The sequence below is a fragment of the Orbicella franksi genome, chromosome 2, assembly GCF_964199315.1.
Source record: "Orbicella franksi chromosome 2, jaOrbFran1.1, whole genome shotgun sequence".
Lineage (NCBI taxonomy): Eukaryota > Metazoa > Cnidaria > Anthozoa > Scleractinia > Merulinidae > Orbicella > Orbicella franksi.
In genome coordinates, this window is record NC_138146.1 from 39,048,922 (window position 1) to 39,069,126 (window position 20,205).

Here is a 20,205-nt window from a genome sequence, read left to right on the forward strand (position 1 = left end):
TTTGGATTGTTTACTCAATCACCCTATCAACCATCTGGTTATTCAGTTATATGCTATTTAAGCCAATTTACAATTAACTTTTCTATATATTATAAATGCTACTATTTGAAAACGCTACAAAAAATTGGATGTTTTTGGCTTTGAGGTAATCGGATTATGAGCATTATCCAGGCTCAGCCTCGATTTCGTGGCGAATCTGCAGGTGCTCCACATTTTCAATAACAAAGCTAGCGTGACATGAATATCGGTGGCAATTGTTTTGAGCACTTCGACAGCAGGTTATGAACAGACAGTTCATGAAATATCTAGAATCTGATTTTAGTGTCATCAAATAATTATCAAGCAACCTTTATTCTACTACCAACTTCCTTCAAAGACATAAAGTGATGGCAGACTGTCACAGTGAAGCCGAGATCCCTCTTAAACAGCTCGAGGTGGACGGCGAACCAAAGGTGCAGCCTTCGGGAAAACTGGCGGCATTTCACGCGTTTCCTGGATTGTTCTTGAACAAAACTAAGCTGATAGTTCTTGCTGTTTTGCTCTTGATTCTGCTAATTATAATAATTGTCCTGGCAGCAGTACTAGGTCACGAACGAGCGAAGGACAGGCGACAAATAACACGTAAGAAATATTGACTTTGTATTAGTTTATCATTGTGTTGAAATGTTATTCTCATGGTAAATCTTGAGGAGTTGAGCGACTGGCAATCAGCCTGATTAAGGTAAGGCCGGATTTTCACGTAAGTGTACACTGTCACTCAAACCACGGGTTTTCAACTAGTGACGAGTTTGAGCAGAGTTCCACTGTTCGATATTTAATCATATGCCGATGTGAATAATAATTGCTATCAAAGTTATCGGGCGTAGATATTCATAAATTGTCAATGGTATGCTAGCTATTATATTCATTGAACAGGCTTTTCAATCAGAAGAAGGTTTCGGGTTTTGGTTTGTTTGTTTGTTTTTTTTTTCTGTCGACGCAGAAGCCTTTTTGCAGTTAGCAATGAAGGACATCAAATTTCGTGGACTTAAAGCAGAGTTAATTTTTATGCAAATTTAGTGGAGTCAGACAGTGAATTCCACAATTATGCGCTTAAATAAACAACCCACACTATTTGCATAATTTTATTTACAAAGAGCTCGGAGTTGTCGCTTGTTAAAACAGCAAGCCCTGCAAAGACAACTGGTTATCGGCACATGTTTGAAAAAATGGCCAAAAAATATAGTAAAGAACAAGTGTATTCAGCAGCCGAAGTGGCAAGATTTCCGTATAACCCCATACATTTATTATGCATACAGCTCTTTGTTTAACTGACATCGGTGATAACATATTAAAACAATTAGAATTTCATGAAAACAAATATTTATAAACGGTAGTGTTTCATAGGGACGCAAAAACCAGTACTTCATAAACGTCCGTTTAACATTTCTTAAATTTCGAGTGACCCTGAAATCAGGCGAGAACTACGCTTTGTTCGGTGTTTGAGTTTGCTTTTCCTTTCCATCGCTGCATTTAGAAGTAAGGATTCTCTGAACTTAGTGAGCCCTTTCACTGCCTAGTGTTACAGTAAAAGTTCAAATCAGGCTTAATGCATTTCCCAATAAAGTTACAATTCTAGGTTTATATGCGTAAACAAATTTCTTTTCTCCCTGGGTTTTCTTACTCTTCAGTTCATTTGCCTTTTTATCTTCTTACTTGCTCATCTTTCCGATCTAATTTTCCTGTAACAATCGTCCAATTGAAAATTGATGGTGAATGAGCGATTAAAAGCAAACTTTTTGCAGTTACAGTGGAATCCCGAGTTTTCGAACCTCCAAGGGAAACGAAAATTAAATTAATTGGTTCGAGAAATCGGATAGTTCGAGAAATCGGGGGTAAAATTACAGTGTTCGACTGAGGAGAGGGAAACGACTTTTGGTTCCAGTTATCAGGAGGTTCGAAAAAATGAGGGTTCGAGAAATCAGGATTCTACTGTAATTTTTCTTTATCTATCACAACATAAACAACATTTGGTAGTTGACTGAAGGCACTTCTCCAAAGCGCTTAACCTTTCTTGGTTTCTTTCTTATAATCTTGTGACGCGCAAATTAATCAGTCAAATGCGTAGCGGTTTGCAATGCACGGTTACCACTACTGTTCCGATGCTTTTCAAACTCTCTTCCCTGTTTTCTTTTTTTTTCTGACTATTAATAAGCTATCACCAGTTTATTGGTTTTGTGCTAATCTTTTCACAATAATTTGTTAATCTACTGATGAATCCATAATTTTATATTTAGCTCCAATTGAAAAAGGAGAAAAAGAAGAAGTTGGTCCGACATCTTTTGGTCCTACTACACCCGGTCCAGAACCTTGGTGGAAAATTCGCCTTCCCAGAGATGTCAAACCATACCACTATGACCTCACTTTACACATCGACTTAAACAAGCCTCATTTTAAAGGAGCTGTGGCTACCTGGGTCGATGTGTTGAGTCCCACGCCCTATGTTCTACTTCATGCTGTTGACATGAATATTACCAAAGTTGAAGTCCGGAAAGTTTCAGGAGGTGAGTGGAAATCTCATAATGATTTACATCCAACCAATACAAACTTATTGGATTGTTATTTACAGTTATCAATAAAGTTAGATATTAGGGTGAGACCATCACTCGGCTAAGTATTGTACAGGAATTACGGAAATATACTATTCATCCACAATTTTCTTCTTTTTTCAGATTTATCGTAATAATATACATTACAGCATTTTAAGTAATATAGTTAATATTAAAATATATGAAGACCTTGATGTTGCATTACATTTATTTATGATTACCTGTTTATTTATGGTGTGTTACAATAAAGTGATTATATGAAATTAATAAATGGTTACAGTGAAGCCAAATGAAGTACTTTCGTTTCCGATGTATCTGTTACTGGTACAGACTATGGAATAGAAAGATAAAAAATTGATTGTTTATTTACCCATGTTTAAAATCATTCACAATATTAATTGTGACAAAAATAAGATAACTATTCGGGAGGGAAACTGAAAAAACCCCCGCGGGCTGCTATAACAACAAACAACAACGCAGCTGCAAAATAAATACAAAACGTAGCATTATTTAATTACCGGCTTAAAGTTTGCAATCGTAAAAGGACACATGTAATATCAAGAGCTTACACAGGTCAGCTAGATATCATAATATACTCATGGAATCACGTCAGCTTCACATAGCATATATTATAAGATTAAGACACTGAGGCTTCTAGTATATGGTGTTCAATTCAGCCACAATACGAATTATTAATTAATTCATTAAGTTATTTATTTTATGTATTTTTTGTTTCCTGTTTAATGTAACCCTGGATCATCTTAATACTACTTTGAACATACCGGTCCTGCGATTTAAACAACACGTTACTTTTCTCATATAGGAGTCCTGGAGATCAAGCGATACTTCATGTTCGAAAAGAACCAATTTTTTGTCATAGAAATGGAGTCGCCACTGGAAAAGGATCAATATGTCACAACACTGGAATTTTCAGGAGCATATGTAGATGATATGAGAGGAATGTACAAAGCGTCCTTCAAATACAAGAATGGCACAGAATCGTGAGTATCTAACAGTACTCAAAGACAACAGCATACTATCTTGCTTTTGTTTGTTCGAGTCAGACTGATTGATAGTAAAGTGTGCGTACGGGTCAAGTGGCCCACCAGGCTGGAGCTTATCCCGGTTTCAGTAGCATGAAGCGACTAGGAGTATTTCTACTCCCCCTGGATGGGATGCTAGTCCATCGCAGGGTTACCCCCCGCATTAGATTTGCCGGTACCCATTTATAGAGAGAGGCACTGTGAGAGTAAAGTGTCTTGCCCAAGAACACAACACAATGTCCCCGGCCAGGGCTCCAACCCGGACCGCTCGATCCGGAGTCGTGCGTACTAACCATGAGGCCACTACGACTCCCACAAAAAAAACTGATTGATACAAGGCTATTTATTGCTTCTCTGGTTTAGAAACGTTTCTTGGCCCCATTTGTCATTAATAATTTATCATTGAGTTGACCAGGTTTCATCCAGTATTTACTGTCTTTTGTCCCTTCTCTTATCTTTAATCATTTACAATGATTGTCTTCTTTTGGCAGACTTTTCTCGGCAACTCAATTTGAGCCGCTGAGGGCGCGCAAGGCATTTCCATGTTTCGATGAGCCTGCGATGAAAGCCACCTTTAATGTGACTCTCGTTCACGATCCGGGTCTAATTGCATTGTCCAACATGCCAATCTACCAGAGTGAAGTAAAGGATGGCTGGAAATACGACCGCTTTAACAAAACTGTCAAGATGTCAACATATCTAGCAGCGTTTGCTGTGGGTGACTTCAAGTATAAACAGACAAAGACGGACAATGGAATTCAGGTTTGGAACGTAAACGAGTTACGGCAACGACGGTTGAGTCCTTTTCAAATCTGTTGTTTGCAGTCCTTATTAATGGCTTGCTCACTCGTAGCTACCTTTGTTTATTTTCGGTTTTATTAAAACTTAATTGGTTATTTTTTTGGCCGGCACTTTTTATATTTTACGTCGGAAAAAATGACTGAACATTCCATGACACTATTCTTTCACGAGTATCGCGGTCAAAGTACTTTTTTGGTCTACTAATTGTTCCAACGTGATTTCCCATCGACAAAAAAAATGAAATTTACGTCACTCAGCTCACCCGTTATTACAAACAAATGTATGTAAGTCGTTACATATTAAAAAAAAATTCTTATATAGTTAAAACAAGGTATGGCTAGCATTTCAGGGCCATTACAATTACGTTGACTGTTAGCACTATTACACCTTAAAACTTTAGCGTCATTGCGTGAGGAATGAATTGGTATTTGAAACTTGCAGTTGTGTGCGCGAGCTCATCATGCAGTTCATTGGAACGTTGTGAGGTATTAAAATGGCAAGATGGTGAATTTTATTGAGTACTAAATTATCCAATAACGTTTCTAAATCTTCCTCCAAGATTTTGGAGGAAGAGGTAAAACGTCGTCGTTTTGTAGATGTCCTTCACTGCATGAGCTTCTGCACATATGGCTGATGGTGTTCAATAGCTCAGCCAATGAAATTGCAGCATTGCAATAGTTTACTATAAGTAGTAGAATACTACTTATGTCTGCTAATAACTGCTATTTCTGCCCATCTGTACATGTAGATCAGGATTTACTCTCGAGAGGAAGCTCTTGATCAGGTGGACTACGCTTTACTAGTGTCAAATGAGACCATGACGTATTTTGAAGAATTCTTTGGTGTTACCTACCCGTTACCAAAGTCAGGTAAATAGAAGATTTATGTATTTCTTTTAGGTGTTAAATTAGGTTGTATTGTATTATTTTCCACTGGGATAATCAGGCCCATGTATACCACTCCTTGTGAATATCACATCACTTCAGTGACGCCGACCAGTTTACTCGAGCTATTTTTCCTTGTTATAAATGTCGTTGGGTAAAATAGCGTTCTTTTATTTTCTGCCTTCCAAGCTGTATTCAGCATGTCTCAGATTCTTGTGAAGAAACTCGACTTCTGGCGGTTCCCTTCACTATTTGTTGTATTATTTGTCTCCTTCACTTAAAATAGAAATGTTTTCTATTCGGCCTTGAGAAGGAAAGAGAATAGAACTTAGCTTTTTGACTAACTTTGTGTGTAAAACACGTTTATGATATTGACGTAACAACTCTTTCCTGCAGATGGGATTGCTTTGCCAGCATTTGGCCCTTCAGGTATGGAAAACTGGGGTCTCATCAAATATCGCGAAACAAAATTGTTGTTGAAGGAAGGAGAAACGTCGTCATCGTCCAAAGAAGGCATCGCAAAACTAGTCGCACACGAAGTAGGGCATCAGGTAAGTTTTGCTTTACAATCTTCGAATTCATGTGGTCATGCCTTAGCGTGTGAAGTTAGAACTTACATTCCCATGGGCGAGAACGAAAAGACAGTCTGGAGCCAACCGGCGCGCAATATCACAACACCTACGGTCATGCTCTGTTCACGTGCAACGACGGGCAACAACATCCCGAAAACAGTGCGCCTTTAGCCTGTACGACACAATTTCAGCTGGCTCCTTGACAAGACAAGGCGAGGCAACGTCTATATGTACTGCAGTCAGTAAAATATATATACAAATTAATTCAAAATACACACAGTAGCTTGTCATCCAAAATCACTATAGAGCTTAACTAGTTGAGTTGGCTTATTGCAGTGTCGTACCTAGTTCACATTCAGGCCTTTTTTTGAAACGTCGTACCATGGTATTTTCCTTAACTTGCATTTTATTTTATTTTACTTCATATTTTTCAGTGGTTCGGTAACATCGTCACCATGGAATGGTGGACTGATCTTTGGCTAAATGAGGGTTTTGCAAGTTACGTCAGTGCTATTGGGATAGACCATATTCATCCTGACTGGAAAATTGTAAGTGCATGATTAGAAAATGCACCCGGGCATGTGACAATAAGAATCAAATCATTATAACGGGATTCTTATAACTTATCACGAGTCAGTCAAATTCTTCCCAAATAGCGCACGATCAGGCGGATCTCAGCCATCAAATGATATCACGGTGGGTCGACAGGATTTTAAGCCAGAATCAGTATTATTAGGTATACTTGAAGTACAAAATCAGAACTGTCTAGAGAACCTTGGACAGTTATACTGATTTTTTTTTTTCAGTTCTATGAAACAACATGCAAGTAAAAGTGCAAATTTTGTTTTCCATGAACAGCAAACAAAAATATTTTCTTGAATCAGCACTGCACTCAACCGCGTGATTTAGGGCCTCTTCATATGAGCCCGACAACCGGGCTGGCTCGGTTACCGGGACGAATTTTGTGGTCTGTTCATATGGGAAATTTCAGCCCGGTCGACCGGGATGAAATCCAAGAAACAAAACCAAAATGGTGCAACATAAACTTGTACCGTTCGCGGCTGTCGTAGCTTTGTGGACTCTTGTATCTTTACTAATAAAGCTAATTCGCATGCTTTTGAAGTGGACATACTTACAAGACAAAAATTATGCCATTTTGGCCGCTATGTTCCGAAAGCGAAGCTATTTTGCCGAAAAGGTTTCCTCCCGGGCTGGAGTGTTCATATGGGAAAATTTTAATCCCGGTCACCGAGATCTCGGTCGCAAAAGCCGAGATCTCGGTAACCGGGCCAGCCCGGCCTCTAATATGAACACATCGAAATTTTTACGAAGTAAAGAGTGGCGAGGCGAGATCTAGGAAACCGAGCCAGTCCGGTTGACCGGGCTCATATGAAGAGACCCTATATTAATTACCATGTCTGACAAATTACTTCCTTCTATTTATAGATCGACCAGTTTATCGCTCGAGCAGTGCAAGACTCTTTGGAACTTGATGGATTAGCAAACTCTCATGCCGTCAGGATTCCTGTTGAGGATCCTAAAAGAATCGGAGAGATATTTGACGCCATTTCATACAAAAAGGTAAACGTACAGTGTATCGGAGTGTAGGAAACAACATGAATTATATCTGATATTTACGACAATAACCCAAATAAAACAGATCTAGATTATAACATATCAAGTTTCTGGATTGGCACTTTGCGACTGAACAAAACAGATCTTTTGAATTTACCGTGTAAATTAGCACTGATATTGATGAGAACTCCCGCATCAACGTAACTCGTTTTACAGGCTTTGTGCAGTATTTCTACGCAATGATTTGTATTTTTAGGTGTCTCATCAGTATTCCAATCGTTAAGCAAATCTTGCGACTAATGTTTGAGTTATCCTTTATTGTCAGGGTGCGTCAATTCTATTGATGCTTCATTATGTTTTGGGGAACTCCATATTCCGCGACGGACTAAAGGTGCGTCTTTTACTCTTCACCCACATGAAATGAACAATGACTTGAGCAACTTAGAATAAGATTATGTTGTGGAAATAATAACATAATGTTCTTTATCATTAGGGTGCTCTTCATTGTTGATAAGTTGCCGCCTCATTTTAACCGACCATAGTTCTCAGACTTATCTTAAAGTATATATATTTATATAATTACCTGACTTGCACCCTTCGTCTGGCTCTTTTACGTAGTATGGTCGCTCCAATATGATGCTTTCTTCATAAAAGCACTAAAAACTCGACGTCGAAATTTATTCAAGAACCGTGTTTGAAAAAATTCAAAGTGGAATGAAAATATTACAAGTTGCATTTTTTTGCTTCAGAAATATATATCTTTAAACTTTGTAATACTGCTTAAACTTGGGACTTTTTCTTTGGTAGTAAAAAAAAAATAGAACGTAGCTATCATGCGCTGCGGACCTGGAAGTTCTCAAAGTGGTGGTTGAAACTACAGTGGGAGCAAAAGTGGGTATTTTCTTTATGGAAAAGGGAGTGCGTATTTTTTTTGCAGAAGCGAGGAGGCTGTCCCATGTTGTCCCGTCTAGATCTGTCATTGCAATAGTCAGTTGAATTTGACAACAACGTTTGTTCATTCATTTCTTTCTAGAGATATCTCACCAAACATGCCTACGGTAATGCTGAAACAAATGATCTTTGGGATGCAATGACGGAGGTGTGTTTTACTGTAACTGCCTTCAAGCTCTTTACTTTGTCTTTCTTTAGTATCTCAGTTTAGTATTGTTTGCAGCGAGACCCTCAATACCTAATGCTTTGAAGGGTATTACTTTATCAAGCCCTAGAAAAATTTCTAAAAACCAAGAAGTGAGCTATTTTTCAGTAAAATAAATATACCTAGCTCTTGGAAAATCCCTTTTTAAAATGTAGCTGCTGTATACGCTATTGTAGCTGAGTGTGCACCGTAAAAAAAAAACTTTATTTAAGTGTCAAATGTCACGGTAATTGACTGACACTGTAAATAAACAAACGAATGTTGCAAATAGAACACAAATTATTAAGGATGCCAACTGGTGGCTGACCAGTTGGTATTTACACAACGCGGTCGAGGAGTTGAACACAGGACTGCCGAGAACAAATCCGGATAGCGGTAGGGTGAAGGATTTGAACCAGGGACCTACATATTTCAAATCCAGCGCCCTAAACCACTCGGCCATGCCGCCTGTCTTGAAAATAATCGAATAATCTAATTGTTTTACTATAAATCTATTAGTCGTTCAAAACTTTATCTAAGTCCTCTCCACAGACACCTCAAAAACGCCAAGAAGTGGCCGTCATTTTGTTAACAAGGGCACGCTACTACGCTACTTACTATATATCACAGATTAGTAGAAATCTACTAGCGTTGTATCACGAATGCCGTTCTCTGATTGGCTGCGCTACTCACTATCTATTCTGTGATAGATAGTGAGTAGCGTAGCAGAGTACCCTTGTTAACAAAATGACGACCGCTTCTTGGCGTTTTCGAAGTGTCTGTGAAGAGGATTTAGATAAAGTTTTGAACGACTAGCAGATTTATACTAAAACAATTAGATTATTCGCTCTCGATTTCTATACGTGATAGAAATCTCGAGCTCATAATAATTGTTATTAGCATAAATCTACTAGCGTTCTATCACGTTCTATAGAAATCTCGAGCTCATAATCTAATTGCCTAATAGAGACACCTGTGGAAGTTTGGGAGAACTCGAAAAAGTTGTCGAAACACACAGCATATCATTTCTCGTTCTTCCAAACTTCCACTCGTGTTTCTATAACTCATTATAGTTTACCACTAAATTGTGTCCGATTCTTATTGGTTTAAATTTATCACGTGACGCGATAGTGTTAAGGCGGCGGAGAGACACTGTAAACCCATAGTGCCCGTCAGAGGAAAATACCCGGATGGACGGATAGTACTCGTCTGTGAAACTTTTTCTGTGGATAAGCGGGCTTATAGGAAAAAAAAAATTGAAAGACGTAATTTGTCTGTTTTCTTTTTCAAATTTTGCATTTGGATTTCACGTCTTTCTTCTAAAAAAGTTGAAATAATTCAATATTATTTTTGACCTGGCTCGCGGAAGAAAATTTAGTGGTGAACAATAAAGTCAGCAGAGTGTTGATGTCGGTGTGATAGTAGCCCCTTGGAAATTTGAATTTCTTAAAATCTGCATTTTGTTTTAAGAACATCAAATTTCGGCGGGGCAACCATCAGCCGATAGTTTCTAGACAGAAACACTCTATTATTAAATAGAAACACGGTACATGTTTTCTATTTCTTAGAGAGAACAAAGAGTACCACCTTCTATTTGGTAAATAGAACATGAATGAGATGTTTAATCAATTTCTTTATCTAGTATTGATGCCGAACAAGCAGTTGCTGCTCTTGAAACCTCTTGTTAAAGAAGCTCAGGCGCAGTTTGGGCATATTGAAAAGTTTAGCCTCAATTTTTCAAATTCGTCGTTTGTAATCCGTGTTAATCTTCTCCATCCTTAGCCATCCTTGTTCCTTTATGGTTGATCATTATCTCTTTGGTGTTTTTCTATCTTATTAAACTGTTATTTTCAGGTTTCCTACCATTTAAAGGTAATTTTGTATGTGGCCAAAATAACTCAAAATACCGTGACTGAGCTTCTTTAAGCCGAGCTGCATCACACGCGTATGTTAAAAAAAATAACTGAATAATTAAAATGATAATAGCTCAGTGCATGGTTTGATCTTTGCCGTAGGCTAGTACAGCTGCTGGAAAACGAACAAACGTGCGAGACATAATGAACACATTCACACTGCAGATGGGATACCCTGTAGTTACCATAGCAGCGTCCGGTAAACCAAATACATATGAAGCAACTCAAGATCGCTTTCTGTATTACAAAGATCCAAGTGCAAACTATTCAACCTCCCCATATGAGTAAGACTGGATTGTAGTCCATTGTACTTTGACAAAATACAACATTTAAGATAACTTAGAGTCTCGAGTAAAACCTATTGCACGAGTTTGCAGCCCTCCATATATAGGACTATACTTGTTTCTCTTCTTTTTATTATCTAGTTAATACTTGAGATTATAATTGATAAACTGGAGACTGAAAAGCAGAAATTAAACCAGGTGAAAATTAAAAGAAAAACTGAACGCTTGAATACTTCAAAATTAATTCAACATACTGATTCACATTTGCCCAAAATTGAACGTTAACTTGTTCCCTTTTGATCCAAGACCCGGATAAATTTTCCTATTTATGTAACGAAACATTCTTTAGCAATTTCAAAGGATATTTAAGAACTGAACTGAGTCGTCATGTATTTAGTTTTTTGTTTCATGGCTTTTTTCGTCGTTTTTTAAATTTTTATTCCCTGTCAAACTGCCTGTGATAGCTTATTATAACTTGACATGATTTAGACGCCAATTTATTATCGCTTTTCTTTGCAGTTACAAGTGGGTGATTCCATTTACCTATTACAAGGGAGATAAGAAGTCCGCCATTCCTCCAAGCGAGACTACACCCCTGATAATAGACGATAAATCAGGTAAAACATGAGTTTTGGATGTGTACACGATTGTGCATTTCATTGGGGCAACATAAGGTACATGACGCTCTTTTAAAAAAGACCTGATACTTTTCAGTGAATCTGACATCTTTTTTTTTTCGGTACTGCGTGGTAACTTCTTTAAACTTTCAAAGACAATTATTGGCCCGCCAACATATCACGCACCTCAGTATATTTGTGTTTAGAATTTACTTTCATATAACGATTGTTCACATATATGTTATCAATTTCTCTCTATCGTTTTATAAACAACTTCTAGTCACTATACAATAATAAGTAGAATTCTGCAAATGCTGCAGTCTGATTTGCTGAGCTATCGTAGACTATTAGCCATTATTGTGCAGTTCCTGGAGGTCGTCCACATAATGGCAACATTTTCTCGCTTCTCCAATGTTTCGGGAAAGATTTAGAGATTACTGGATTATTCAGCTCCCCAAGAATTGACTAAGGAAGGAAGTTGACCGTTATGTGACTTTTCAAACCTCAACATTTTTCATTGAACCGATGACAATAGACAGTTGCAAGTTTCAAACATGCCCAAGTTAAAACTTCTTAAAATGTAGAGAAATAATTGGAAACTGCTATTTGAAAGAAATTTATTTAGAATTCTACTAACACCTCATAACAATCTCGAGCTCGTAATGGTCAATGATTTAATTAAAATAAGACTGGCCCTGCTGACTAAACATGAATGGCGAAGATATTTAGTGTATGCATTATACTGAACTGTTGTCTATCAACCAGTACCTATCCAGTGATGTTGTTCTCATGTTTTTCATACAGGTCAATTAAACTGGGATGGAAATGGATTGATTAAAGGAAACGTGGGACAGACTGGGTTCTACCGAGTTAATTATGAGGAGAAGAACTGGGACGCCTTGGTCGAGCAGCTGCAGTATTACCACAAGGTGAAAAAGCTGTGACATTGATGAGTAGCAATGATATGATGGCAGTTTTACCTGAAACTACAAGATCAGGAATTTATCTTTCAATCATTCTCTAAATGATAAACCTTGTGAAATGATTAGCAAGTACGGCGTTCATGTAACGTCCCAAAAAGAAAGGATATCGTGACCACAAATGTAAGCCATTAATGATTTAGTAATTTACATGACTTTTGTGCTAAGAAGCCTTTTTTACCATTATAATTGTTCGTGTTAGTACCTCTCTCTGGAGAGCAAAGCTTAATAAAGATATTCTGTACTACTCCACTATACTAGTCAGTCGGTCAGGCAATCAGTGTGCCTATCTCTCTGTTGGTCAGTCAGTCAGTCAGTCAGTGAGTCAGTCAGCCAGTCAGTCAGTTAGTCAGCCAGTCAGTCAGATAACGCACCATTTAGTTGAACAGTTGTCGTTCAGGTGATTAATCACTCTATGATGTTTTTACCCCTACCGAAAAAAATGTCAAAATAATTAAGGCCTGGCATGGATATTTCATTAATGAAACTCTTTTTGCAGGTTTTCAACGCCACAGACCGCGCTGGGCTCATAGATGACTCCTTCAACTTAGCAAGGTAATACCCAGCAATGTTAATCAGTTCCACGCAAAATTTCCTATGACATACTGCTAACATTATAATTGGGCGCTGATCGTACTTCTACATTACCCAGTATATTTTTTATTTTATTTTTAGTCATAATATTTATGAATCACTCTTTCTAGTTTGCTAATGTCATTATTTATGCAGAATTTTCCAGTCGAATGTTCAGCCTATTTCAAATTACCGACTTCCACAAAATATACTCACCTTATAGAGTAAAAAACTCTGTTAAACGGCTAGTTTGTTTTTATTTCTAAAGGAAAACCTGTCTCAAAGTTTAGGCCCGACAGGCTCTTAGCTAAACAATCTGTAACAATTAATGGCTACATTCAGTTTTTTTTCTGTCTTCATTGAGCATAAAGTACAAGGATAATAGAATGAATTGACATTGTTCCTTCGAATAAATATGAAAATACATATTCGCCTTTTAGAGCCAACCTACTGAATCACACGAAACCGCTGAGTATATCAAGTTATCTGACCAAAGAAGAAGACTATGTTCCCATGTTATCGGCAATGAGGAAATTTTCAAAAATACTGGAAATTCTGCCTTCCACAAGACCAGCTTACAAATATGTACAGGTAATGATAGGTGTCAGATATCTACCAGATGTGTAACGCTTTCGATTGGTGTTCGGCGGTGAAATATCACAGGAGTAATTTGATTTCTCAGTATTAAAGGGGAGTGTGTACGTGATATATCAAACACGGGTGACCGTGTTTGACCACATTTCGCAACACCAAGAAAAGAGTTGAAAAATCGACGCGCACAGGAGTTTTTGACGAAACTTCGAGATGTTTGGAAATGGGGTCAAGCTCTGATTGTTTGATATGTCTTCTTAGTGGAATTTAAAACTAGGGAGAAACGGAGAAATGAAATCCTAAAAACCTATGCTAATAAACATCAGATATCCAAAGACCGTTACAGTTAGGATTCCCCGTGTTTCGAAGCTGATGGATTATTAGTATTTTAGTAGTAGTAAATGAACTTGCATGCGTGCAATATAAACACAGGGGCGTATACAGGATTGTTCAAGGAGAGGTGTGTGTGGGGGAGGGGGGAGGGTGGCTAGTACCTTGGGATTGCAGAGTCAATGGGGCATGCCCAAAAAATGCTTCAATTTGAGAATTGGAACCTAATTGACAACTGTTACACCAGAAATACAAGCAATGCCAAAACTATTTAAGTGAGAAAAAAATTTATTTGTTTTTGCAGTGACGTACCTGTGCAAAGTGTTTGCCTTTATTTCTGTCATGATAATATACACAATCGTTTTAATTTTTTTTTCCAGTTTTTTGCTTCTCTAAAAGAGGGGTGACTAGCCACCCAATCCATTCTTGTAATTTTTTCCCTGAAACACTGTCTTGATTGCTACATGAAGGTTTATGTACTGCTTTCATTATATTCTTTTACCAGAGATACGTGGCGTATTTAACAAAACCTCAATACGACAAACTTGGGTTGAAAGACCAAGGAACCCTTTTGGAAAAGTATGTGGTCTTGTTGTTTCGCTCGTCTATTATTTTTTCACTTAATCTTTAATCTTTAATCTTTAATCATTATTTATACACGGTAAAAAAAATTCATCAGGTACAATAAATTCCAATAAAATGTCTAAGATCCTAATCCTAATGTTATTTAACTTACAACAGTATTCTACTTATAAACCTGATTTCCTTGAATGCCGTGTGTTTAAAAATTATGATGGAGAAAGCTTTTAAATTGATTTAATCAACCAAACTCTCTAATGTTACAGGGTAAGCTGTTCCAAAGGGTTGCGCCGCCGTAACTAAAACTATTTTTCATGTAGTTAATTCTCCGCGGAAAGGGAACAACAAGTTTGTTAACCGAGTCCCTAAGCCAAGCATAATTTGATGCATTTCACGTTACCAAATTTTGTTACCACAAGTTATTGCTCGTGCAGCGCGGTTTTGTACTTTTTGTAACTTGTTAGATAATGTTTTGCCACAGTTACCCCAGACTAGGCTGCAGAAATCAAAGTGAGGTTGAACTAGTGAATTGTATATGTAGAGTAGGGTAGACTGAGGCACAAATGGCTTAACTCGCTTTATGGCTCCGATTGCAGAAGCGATCTTTTTACACAGTTTATCAATGTGGGAATGCCACGTTGGATTTTCATTGATATATACTCCAAGTGATTTCACAGAGGAAACTTGTACAATCGGAACATTATCAATGGAGAGTTCGAATGTAACTATTACATCGAAAATGTTATTAAACCTAGGACGATATGCGAAAAAAAAGCAATATACACTACGTTTGTTTCAATAACTTCAATTAATTATCGATTACGTGACTTGGAAGTTGTACAAACCTTTGTATGCGTCTTTTCAGATTTCAAAGAACTCTTTTAATTGACGCTAATTGTGCGGCTGGTGTTCAGTCATGTCTGGGAAATATGACACAAATGTTTCGACAGTGGATGGAAGAGAATAAGTCGTAAGTAGAACTAATCTAACTGATTATAGATGTCGGCAGGAAAGCACGTGATCATAAGAACACTTGTAGATCCGTGAAGTGTTCCTAACTCGCTCGCACGTTTTCCTGCGCTTCGCGTCAGCTACAAGTATTTACATCGGGATTTGATTGGTTCATAGGATAGTCTGTGTCCTTCGTGATTGGCCACTTCATTTGGTTTTACTTCTGATTGGATGACAGAGTGGTGCGAGTTTTTTAAGCCAAATCGCTTAGCGTGGCAATGCAAAACTGAAACAAATGCAAATTTCTTTCGACACTCAAATAAAAACCGCTCTAACGTGGTTACTAAAAAAACATAACCTGTATGTTTTCTCTGTTGCAGAGTACCACCAGATCTAAAGTCGTCGGTTTATCATTTTGGAATAGTAACAGGTGGTGAGAAGGAGTGGGACTTTGCCTACAATCAATTTAAGAGTACTGATGTTGTATCAGATAAGCTTATACTTCTCCAAGCTATGGCAGGGTCTCAGGAACCGTGGATCATAGAAAGGCAAGAGGCGGTCACTTTGCGTGTGATATTGATTGACAGTTTTCTTGAGCAAACCAGCTGATCTCTTTAGATCTCTGGCCAATTCCGGTCTCATTTTTTGTGCATATACAAGCCTAATTAATAGGGAGAAGATGAGTGTTTTACAGTCGAGGGTTTATCAATAGACTGCGAGAAATTAGCGACAGATTGAATTTAAAGCGCCCAACAGCGGGATTTTGCGCCCCAAAAACCTCAATCTTGCTTGATAAGTAGCAGCTCACGTTTTCATTTTGATCCGGAGCAAGGGGTTTTTTGTAACACTGAAGTCAGCAGCCAATTAGGTAACATGACTTGACCATGACATTACAGATAAAAACACAACACAACATAGTAAATATCAGAAATAACGTAATTTAACTGACATACCATGAAAACCCGCTGTATGACGCGTATTCCAAGCGATGTTTACAATGTCAGGACGGAAACATTGATTTTGATTGGCTGAAAAGCGTGCTTAGGTGTCCTGGAACGATAACGTTTCTAACAAATCGCGCACAGCAAACTGAATCAGAAAATGTGTTATATTAGCTACAGACACAAGCTATATAAATACCAAGAAGAGTCGGCAAGATTATCGTAAATTGGCTCCAAAAAAGCATAAGCACTTTTGATCGGGGGAAAAGCGTGCTTAAACACCAAAGCGCTCAGAATTTCAATTTTGCGACCTTGCATTGTAGAAAAATGCCATGGTCCGTGTTACATTTTTTCAAACGACCTTGCTCTATTTTTTATATATATTTTTTCTATTTCCCTTTCACTTAATGTTAATTTTTTTAATTACAGGTACTTGGAATACGCCTTGGATCCTTCAAAAATCGGGCCTAGCTACCTTTCTTATGTCATGCATTACATTACTGACACTAATGAGCTCGGAGCAAACGTGGCGTGGAATTTCTTTCAGTTAAAATGGGAAAAAATATCAAAAGTGTGAGTACTACACCTACATGCAATATATTGACCATGTATCGATAAAATAGGCGTGCAAACAATAACAAATCTTTAAGGGTGGTAAATGCTATGGGTTTATTCTCTCGGATGGTTTGCCTTAATCAGCCATGAATAAATGTTCAGTGCAATGGTTGAGATGATTTGTACGAATGTTTATATTGATTTAGTGTGAGTTCTGTTTTGGAGAATGGCTCTTTTCACGGTTAATTTTTCTCATTTTCATCACAATGTAATCCAACGTGGCTGAGAGGCAATTTCGGGCAGAATTGCTCCAAAATTGCCTCATACATGCTGAATGATAATGTAATTATTCTCTATCACGGACTGGACAAGCTCGGGTTCAATAATACATTATTAAAATTGGGTCATTTTAAAGTATATATACTGATCAATACACACTGCTATCCACTCTCGCCAGACACTTGCGCCAGAATTAAGTATTTATTCTTGTTTTTCAGATATCTTTCGTGAAATTGATACGCCAAACGACAAGAGATTTCTATCTGACAACAAACCGTTTTTTAGCTGTCTCGGCTGCATTGCAAAATTCAAACCACTTTGACCAATCCATCCGGTCTTGGAGACCCAGGAGCAGTTAGTGGGGACGGGTAAAAGTCTAAAGTTTAACGAGCGAGAAAACAAAATTCGGGCGAAGAAAAGTCAAGAACGAGAGACTTTTCTTCGCCCATATTTATATTCTCGCCAGTTTAGAGTTTTCCCCGCCCCAATAACTGCCCCTGAGTCTCCGAGGACGGGACCAATCAAAGTTCTCCTTTTTACCTTCAGCCAGTTTCCCGTGCAAGAAATGTTGATACATTTCCCATTATAGTAATATAGATTTTCTTTATCATTATTATCAGATATGGTGGTCCTTACAACGCTTTACGTCGCCTTATTTCTTATGTGTCCAGAAGATTCTCTACAGAATTTGAGCTACAACAGGTGAAAAAAAAAAATTAATTAAGCCCAATTAATATCACTTTTGTCTGAAGGAAAAACTTGACAATAAAAGTAAGCAAGGAATTGCAATGGACGGGATTTGTAATGTGCGAATGTTCTATCTGGGATAATCCGGTAAACATGAACATTATGAATGAACCTTTCTGTTGTTCCTTTATCTGCACCAAGTGATATTGAAGCGTTAACGTTTAAAACCGATGTGAATCTTAAACAAAAAATAAGGTATCACGTTGGCTTGCTTCACCAGGAATGGGGTTAGATCTCTACAGTCGTCGCGCTAATAATATAATTGGCATTATTGAAAACTAGATCATTGGATAAATCGCTATGGCTGTCCAGCGGATAAGTGTTGACAAAACAAACCACGCTGATTTATCCGGTGGATAGCGATATCCACCTTTCGAGCAATCTTGGTCTGGAGTTTAGAGTAAAGTTATATGTCAAGGAGAAGTCAAAGTAACTTGCGGTTAGAGGGACAGCGGGCGACAATTGCTTAACAATTAGATTTAGCCATTGCCACTTGGCCATATATCAGCCAATGGGAGCGCGCGTTAACTTCAACTTAACGCCAGTTGTTAATAAGGGAAATAACCCAACATTTTGTTTCGTTCTTGCAGCTCGTTAATTTTGTGAACAGCGTGAATAAAGATGGACCCACGCCATGGAGTGTTAGCCTCTCAATTGAATCAGTCAAAATAAACATACAATGGAGGAAAACCAACGAAAAAGACGTGGAAAATTGGTTGAGGAATTTCTTTTCCAAGGCGGGGAAAAATACTGACGATGGATTTAGTGAGCCAGCATAGTAACCGAAGGACGGGAAGGACTGGGCACTTTTTTTGTAGTATGAATATAAAAATTACCACGCCACATTTGTTCCTATCAGCTTGTGTAAATTCTACACGCTTTGTAAGAGTTGTTACGCTAACAAATAAGTGTAATGTTCTCTAAATTTATTCTTCTTTCTTTTAGTATACAATATGGACGCATCACAAATTGCGGGTCGTCGACAAAATGGTCGAGTTCAATTTTAGACTTGAACTGAATTGAATTGGAGACTATGATTTAACCATGACAAAACTAACAGGATCGAGGAATTTAAGAAATAACAGTACAGGGTTAAGCCATGCGTCATATAGGATTGCCAGGATTACATTGTGTTGGTTAAATCTAAAACCTCCTTTATGTATGACTTAATAAATTTGCCCTTTCCGATACTTGTAGGCCGAACTATCTATCGTTTTAGTTGTGTAGGTATAGATGCTTTCATCCACAACATTTATTGAAAAGTTGTGTTGTCTTCAGATCAAAATGATACTGGGGATAAGTAGGAATTTGCTTAGAGCACTGACGTCATAGCTGACTGTTATTGGAATAAAATTTACAGTGTACTTTTAAAATAAGACCTGAAAGTGATTCACTCTGTTCGATTCCGTTCAAGCCCATCGTGCGCGCTTGCAAACTGGTAAAAAACAACCAGCAGCCATAAACCAGCCCTTCCGCCGTAGTGGCAGCCGTGCATTCAGTTCTGATGTAACGTCTGGCACGAGCATCTTACAGAAAGAGGTCCCGTAACTTTACCAGTACGTCGTCTTGCGTCGTCAAAAGACTTCTCTGCAACTCAGGGTTAGGTTCAATGTCATAGTTAGATGGAGGTTGATGGTTTCTTGCAGAACTCGTGATCAATTGAACGCAGTATTCTCCGTAACAATAATAATCCCCATGTCCTGCTGCTCAGTCATTCGAAGACTGTTCATTATTCAAGATTTGTCTCGGCGTGCAAATTATTCAAGGTCTAGTTATTTGTACTATGGACTAGTTTGGAGACGTTCAGCTAATAAGAAAAAAAATTCTTGTTTCAAGCAAGTGCCCTTCTCAGTATTACGTCGGTTATGTTTTGGGCATTTCTAAACAAGTATATTGTCCTATATCCTTCGCATGACCAGTCAGTTGCGTGACTAGAACTTCGCAATATTCAAGAATGACCAGTCTAATAAAAGCATCGCAAATCGCGTGCATGCGTATTATTATAAATGATTGCGAAAGCCAAATTATTTTCAAGCTGTAGTTTACAAGTATGCTCCATTTGAACCCGTTTCATATCAGTGTTACTTATAAATCTGATAAATGACACGAGAAACTGAAAGAAAGGTGAAATCTGCGTCACGGAAGCCGCGTAAATTTTTCATCAACAAACTTCACTTGAATCTTTTTCGTGGGATTGAAACGTGATTCAACTGAAAAAAAAAAAATGCTGAATTAATGATAATCTTACTAGTAGAAACCTAGTCTAT

General features: G+C 37.9%; 1 protein-coding gene across 1 annotated transcript; it reads left to right on the forward strand.

Annotated features, from left to right (window-relative positions):
• The first annotated feature begins 237 nt into the window (after positions 1 to 237).
• Positions 238 to 20,080, forward strand: LOC145479821 (glutamyl aminopeptidase-like). The gene is made up of 21 exons (XM_081458282.1): positions 238 to 621; positions 2,277 to 2,543; positions 3,412 to 3,589; positions 4,123 to 4,393; positions 5,181 to 5,301; positions 5,713 to 5,867; positions 6,323 to 6,436; positions 7,335 to 7,469; positions 7,789 to 7,854; positions 8,497 to 8,562; positions 10,614 to 10,795; positions 11,315 to 11,412; positions 12,217 to 12,341; positions 12,892 to 12,947; positions 13,406 to 13,556; positions 14,392 to 14,465; positions 15,331 to 15,435; positions 15,797 to 15,964; positions 16,787 to 16,930; positions 17,812 to 17,893; positions 18,529 to 20,080. The coding sequence occupies exons 1-21, from the start codon at positions 387 to 389 to the stop codon at positions 18,715 to 18,717; spliced, it is 2,982 nt and encodes a 993-aa protein (XP_081314408.1). The 5' UTR covers positions 238 to 386; the 3' UTR covers positions 18,718 to 20,080.
• Positions 20,081 to 20,205: the final 125 nt, after the last annotated feature.